The sequence below is a fragment of the Arachis hypogaea genome, chromosome 12 (assembly GCF_003086295.3).
Source record: "Arachis hypogaea cultivar Tifrunner chromosome 12, arahy.Tifrunner.gnm2.J5K5, whole genome shotgun sequence".
NCBI classification, from domain to species: domain Eukaryota; kingdom Viridiplantae; phylum Streptophyta; class Magnoliopsida; order Fabales; family Fabaceae; genus Arachis; species Arachis hypogaea.
Genome location: NC_092047.1, coordinates 110,203,522 through 110,210,429, shown reverse-complemented (window position 1 = coordinate 110,210,429; position 6,908 = coordinate 110,203,522). Strand labels below are relative to the sequence as shown.

At 26.2% G+C, this 6,908-nt stretch overlaps 1 protein-coding gene across 1 annotated transcript; it reads left to right on the top strand.

Annotated features, from left to right (window-relative positions):
* Positions 1-1,987: 1,987 nt before the first annotated feature.
* LOC112728211 (axial regulator YABBY 1) lies at positions 1,988-5,796 on the top strand. The gene is made up of 7 exons (XM_025778252.3): positions 1,988-2,271; positions 2,359-2,511; positions 2,842-2,983; positions 4,143-4,191; positions 4,781-4,856; positions 5,080-5,154; positions 5,602-5,796. Exons 1-7 carry the CDS (start codon positions 2,161-2,163, stop codon positions 5,668-5,670), a joined length of 675 nt encoding a protein of 224 aa, XP_025634037.1. The 5' UTR covers positions 1,988-2,160; the 3' UTR covers positions 5,671-5,796.
* The last annotated feature ends 1,112 nt before the right edge of the window (positions 5,797-6,908 follow it).

The window sequence follows — 6,908 nt, the reverse complement described above, 5'->3', positions numbered from 1 at the left end:
AGGAATATATTTAAACTTTGCTGTATATTGTCTATTTTAATGTTCCTATCAAGTTTATTTATATAAACCACAACAAATATATTTGAATTATCTACTTGGCATTGATACTTTGAATTTGTATCCATAAAAATATATTTAAAATATTTAAAAATACGATAAAAATAATAATAAAAATATTTATTTTTCTATAAGTGACAAATTTTTATATTTGACAAACTACTTATATATTTAATTTAAAATTTTATAGAAATATTTGGATAATTATTTAAAAAGTATATATAATAAAGGATAAAAATTTGATCGCTAGATTTTTTTCCTTTGTTAAAAGTATTCTTAGCCGTTAACAAAAAAATTGCAAAAAAAATTTAGTATAAAATCACTAAATTTTAAAGATGAAAATATTTTATTCTTTTTATCATGCTTGTAAAAAATCGTATCAAAATTTAATTTTTAAAATATTTTTTGAGAATATACATTTAACATTGAATATTTTTGTCGTATTTTTAAATAATTTAAAAGTATATTTTACGATAACAAAATTTAGAATATTTTTTATCAGTGTCAAAATAATTCGAATACAATTTTAATGGTTTATTCTTTATTCAGTGATGATTAGAGATGAATTTCTTTTTCACACCTCACAAGACAGTTTTCTTCTTTGTCTCAAAAGATTTTTTTTATTATAAAATAAAAAAAATTGTTTTTCAAAAAATATTAAAACTTTATATCCCATAATCTAATTTTTTTTAGGTGGGGATAAATTCATCGTTTCCCCAACGAACTTCAAATTTCTAAATTTTGTTTTGTGTTAGAGAACACTATTCTTACTACACTATTGTTGCCTGTATGCATGTGATATATACAATTGAACAAATAATAATTTGAACATATGATTTTATTTTTTTTTAAATGAGTTTTCAAGGGTATGTATTTTTTAAAAAACTCATGTAAAAAAGTTATATTTATTGTCTGTCTAGTATTCAACTTCTTAACTTTTTTTCTTATCCAAATTAAATCAAACTATATTTTTTTTAAAATTAAAAATTTTGATCATAGTATATAATTTTTTTTTTAATTAAAAGCACATAAACGATTGTGAAGCTTAGAAATTTGAAGTTCGGCAAAAGAACGACAAACTTTATGAATTTTATAAAGTTAGCCAGAAGTACAGCCAACTTGTGTAAAGTCCCACATCGGTTGGGGAGGGGAACGAAGCATGCCTTATAAAGGTGTGGATATCTCTCCCTAACATGACGCGTTTTGACAAGTGAATGTGGGGGTTTCGACTATCATCCCAATCGTAAAAAAAAAAGTTTGATTCTGGGATATAAAATTTTAATAATTTTTTTAAAAAATAATTCTTTTATTTTATAAAAAAAAAATTCCTTGCCTTGACTCTAGCCGGTATTTTTCAAAAGAAAAAAAAAGTTATTTAAAAGAAAAGTTCTAATATTAAAGAATAATTTAGATTATGAAATTATTTATGAATAATATTACATAACTAATAAAATTTATTATTTTAGTTAATATTTTATATCATAAATTTTAAATTGTTAATTTAAATTCTGGTATATAATATAAAAATAAAATATTAACTAATATTAATAAAATCTATCAGTCCATCATATATTTTTATACGATAATATTAAAAAAAATTAAAATTTATTTTATTTAATATTTATTAATTTTAAAAATAATTAATAAATATTAAATAAGACAAATTTAATATTTTTGGTTAATTTTTTTATATCAAACCTCTCGGTTTTCTATAATATAATTGAGTGGTGTGAATCCATATTATTAAGGTATAAGATGAGGTTTGAATAGTAATAATTTGGAGTTAGAAGAAAAAGCAAATAGACACAAGAGTGAAGAGCAAAAATGGAGAGTAAAGAAGCACTTTTTGTAGGTACATTCTATCCTTTATTACTTAAGTGGCATCTCTCTTAACAGTAATAATAAGTAGTGAAGAATCATCATCATTCATGAAGATAGAGAGAGGATCAGATCCATAGGAAGTTTATCTGTCTCATCTCCCTCTTTTCTCCTCACTCACTCACTCACTCACTCATCACTGATCAGTCAATCCCATCAATCAAATCAGAGAAAGAAAATAGAAAGGAAAGAAAGCAAGAAAGAAGAATCAAAATAATTAACATTATGTCCGCTTCATCCACAAGTTCCTTTTCACCGGACCAGCAACAACAACTCTCTTCTAACACCGACCAGCTTTGTTATGTCCATTGTAACTTCTGTGACACTGTCCTCGCTGTATGTATTATCATCATCACCACCATCACCATAATAATATAATCCCTTTTCTTTTTCAGCTTCAATTCACCCTTCCTTTTTGTTTAGGTGAGTGTTCCTTGCACCAGTTTGTTCAAAACTGTCACTGTGAGATGTGGCCATTGCACCAACCTTCTCAGTGTCAACATGCGTGGCCTTCTTCTTCCTTCTTCCAATCAGCTTCACCTTCCTCACTCTTTCTTCACTCCTCAAAACCTTTTGGTAATCATTTTTTTATATATTACACCTACCTACCTCTCTAGGGCTTTTAAATCAAATCAATTTGGGTTACTTGACTCATTATCGAAACTCGAATTTCACTTTATGCATGCAACAACTCATTGACTCGCAAAAAATTCTTAATTTATAATAGATTAGTCCTTACCTGTCGGATTAAAAAATACAATTCGCAACCAAAAAACTTTTTAGGGCTTTCATTTTTAGAATTTGTTGCTATTATTTTGTTCTGCTTTAATTTTCTGTATGTCAAGTTCAGTTCTCTTATTTATGTATATATGCATGATGATAACATAGTTTAATTTAATTTTTCAGGAGGAGATTCGAAATGCACCATCATCAAACATGATGATGAATCATCATCAGCTTCCAAACCCAAATGATTTGATGATGAGCAACATTAGAGGAGGATCAATAGATCAAGAAACTCCAAAGCCTACTCCACCTGCTGCTAGACGTGAGAATTTTCTCTTTCATTCTCTCCCTTTTTTAAAAAAAATTAATAATAATAATAATAATTCACCTACATTTATAATCCCAATTTTTTAATTTCAATTTTTTTTCTTAATTCCTGAGGAGTGTGCGGTGTGATCAGAGATTCTTCTGATGATACCACCAAATATAAAAAAAAGGCAAAGAAAAGAAAAGAAAAAAAAAAAAACACTTTTTTAAGCTCAGATCAGTGATATAGCTATAGTGGCCCTATAATATTAGTGTTGCTATTATTTGACCAATAAAGTGAGAAAACAAAAGTTGTTTTTCTCTATCAAATACTCACTTGTCAATCTCAAAAAGTTATTCAAAGGTTTCTATGCATTACTACATACAATTGCCTAAAGAAAGATCAATAATTTTTACGTACCTAGCACAACCACATTTTTCTCATGATTATTCATTTTTTCTTTCTTTCTCTCTCTTACTCTCTCTTTTTCCCTTCTTTTCTTGTGCATAATGTTTAAAGTTACCACCAGAAAAAGCACACTTTTGTGTTTCAATTTGATTTGATTTGATTGTTTAAACATTGGACTTCCAAAATTTTTCAAACTTAGCCTACTTTTTATATATCTCTCACTTTTCACAATGAAATTGAAATCCTAAAGGGCTTATGAAAGTAATACCTTTTTTTCCTTTTTTTTACCCCTTGAAGGTACTGGAATTAATTAGGGTTTTGTTAAGGATATTTTTAACATTTTAAAATGAAATTCATTTTTTAGTGCATTTAAAGTATTGAAAATTAAAATATTAACTAGTAATTTACTTTATCAAAACCTAATTATTAAAGGAATCAAAGCTTGTATAAACTTAATGAAAAAAATTTGTGGTCTTTTAATTTTTTTTTTTTTTTACTTTTAAATGTATGTCTCCTTTGATGAATACATTGAGTGAGACAGAATTCTCCCCCCGGAAATATAGTGCTGAATCCATAGAGAGAGTGTGATTGTTAAGAGAGATACTATACTATAATAATGATGAGGTAATGATATAGAAAGATCAAAAGAGAGAGAGAGAGAGAAGGTATTTTATTTTAGGGCCAAAAAGGGTGAGCAATGTGATTTTTAATGTTGGTGTCTGTTTGCCTGTGGCAATGTTGTCCATTGTGTGTTTCCATTGTCCAGCTCCAGAGAAGAGACAGAGAGTTCCATCTGCCTACAACCGCTTCATCAAGTAAGTTTAATTCATTTCATGTTATTATTATTAGTTACTACTAATTATAAATTAATGATTTGTTACCATTATTTTGTTGGTATATATAATTTTCCTAAATTTAGAATTTAAAGATTTGTAGTTACATCTATATTTTTTAAATATTTTAATTAAGTTTTTATAAATTTTTATTTTTTAAAAAAATACAATAATTATAAAATGTTTACTATTAAAATTTTCTACAGTTTATCTTACATCAAACATAAAAACAAAAACTTAAAAAATGTGTATTATTTTTTAATAAAAAAACAATTAGTAAGAACTTATTAGTTGAACTTTTTTATTAAAGACTCAGTTATAAATTTTAAATTATAAAAATACAATTTGATAACATTATAAAGTCTCATGGAATAAATGTATTAATTATTTTTTTAATAAAAAGTTTTTTCTTTTTTATCTTTAGCAAAGAATATTTATTAGAAAAATCCTATATTAAATACTGGTTATTGTTATGAATCTTTTTCTTATTTATGTTGCTAATTAAATATATGCATGAAATTATTATTCAAATTGCATGATCTTGATTCTTGACACATCATTTGAATTTTAGGGATGAGATCCAACGTATCAAGGCTGGGAATCCTGATATAAGTCATAGAGAAGCCTTCAGTGCTGCTGCAAAGAATGTGAGATCCAAGGAGAATCTTAAATCTTACTCTCTTAGGGGACTTTTTTTCCCATTTTAGATTATTCCCAATGCTTGCGACTTAAATTTTTTATTTTTTTTAAATTAATTAAACACATATATGACATATCTCTAAATACATCACTTTGTTCCTTATTTTTTTTTTCAAAAAGATTTTTCTAATTTATTTATGTGTGGGGTCCATATTTTTTCCTTTGTTTCAGTGGGCCCATTTTCCACACATTCATTTCGGACTTATGCCTGATCATCAACCCGTGAAGAAAGCTAATGTTCGCCAGGTACTTTGAGAGCCCTAGATACTGTATGTTAGTATATGTATGGATATATACCCCTTCTTTTTCAAAAAAAATATTTTTATTTTTATTTTTTCAAAAAATCCTCCTAGCACTCCTTTGATGTAGTCATCGAAGTTCTTGGTTGGCCCAACACCGCCATCCTTCAGCATGACCATCAGGTGTGCGAGGTTGAGAAAAATCGTGACATAGAAGCGAAAATAGTGACTACTGATTTATAATGACAGTTTTTTTTAGTTATAATCACGGTTTTAAAATGTGACGAAATATGACAAATTATTGTAATGTATGTTATGCAAACATTTATTATAATCAAATTTTTTTTTATTAAATTTAAGTATATAAAATAAAAAAGGATAGACAAATATATGCAAAGGAGTCTTCTCTTATTTCTAGGGTTTTTAACTTCAAAATCTGTGTTTGTGAGTGTAGGAAGCTGAGGACGTGCTTATGAAAGATGGGTTTTTCTCACCGGCAAATGTAGGTGTCTCTCCCTACTAGAGGAAAAAATAAAAGTGATTAATATATTAGGGTTTTGAATGTGTTACTCTCTTGTCCTTAAGTAATATAATGTTGTACTAAGACTTTGTCTTATGCATATTAATGTTGTGCACTTTTGTGTTAGTACTTCTTAGTGTTAAAAGTTGTTAGCAGTTATATCTTTTCAAATCATCATGACTAGTTGAAGAGGGTTATATCTGACCAAAGCCTAGGAGTTAGATTAGTTCATCTGAAAATTACTACTATTATTATAATGGTATATTTTCTGTTGAACTGGTCCCCTCATGAATTAATGGCTTATTAATTATTCGTAATGTAGAAAGTTTACACTATATATTTCCAAGGTTTTCCTTTTTACTGTTTTCTCTAACTAAAGAAAGTAACTTCCTAAGAAGGCTTAATATCTTTCACTAAATTCTACTCCAAATTATTTTTCAAACAGTAAATGGTTACTAAAGTTTGAAAAGTAACAAAATGCTTGAAGAATTATATTTAAATTTTTAATGTATTCATATTAGACAATTAACAATTGAACTCTTAATATATTAGCTAGAATTTTTTAACCTCTTTATATTTAATAATTTAATCATTTAATTTAGATACACTGCTGGCTATCATTAAATAAAATAATTTTTCTAGATAGATATTCAAATAGACATGAAAATAAGTGAGCTATTTTGTAAATATGACAACACGTGTTGTATATTATTTTGACAGTACATTCTAATTTTGAAAATCTAGATACAATAATATATAATCTATAGAGATATGGAGATGTTTGGTGCCTAATTTTTTTTACTAAAATACCCTATATCAAATATAATTTGTAGAAAATATTTTATATATATTATTTCTAAAACTTGAACCAATTATTAAAGATATCTAATTTAGAGTTGAAAAATCTGCCATGTTAATTAATCTCATATTTAATTATAATTACATAATTTAATTTGTAAAAAATAAATTATTTAGTGCCTATTAATTAGTACATTAAGATATTTTAAATATCTTAAAAGGTTTCGTAGTAAATATTATTATGCTATTGCCTATCGCCCGTTGATAAGAAGTATATAACTAAGCTACTAGGTTTTGTTTGTTCTTTATACTAGCATTTATCTATTTTTTAGTACTACCACCATTAAAATATGCTTACAACAATGTGTAATAATGAACGAGTCTTAATGATAAAAAAAATATTTATCTATACAAAAAATTAATGATAAAAAATGGATTCAATA

Excerpts from the sequence above, each read along its gene's own strand:
- LOC112728211 (XM_025778252.3), top strand. The coding sequence starts at position 2,161 with ATGTCCGCTTCATCCACAAGTTCCTTTTCACCGGACCAGCAACAACAA. Across the intron at positions 2,984-4,142 it reads TACTCCACCTGCTGCTAGAC|CTCCAGAGAAGAGACAGAGA; the intron begins GTGAGAATTTTC and ends TCCATTGTCCAG. Across the intron at positions 4,192-4,780 it reads GCCTACAACCGCTTCATCAA|GGATGAGATCCAACGTATCA; the intron begins GTAAGTTTAATT and ends TTTGAATTTTAG.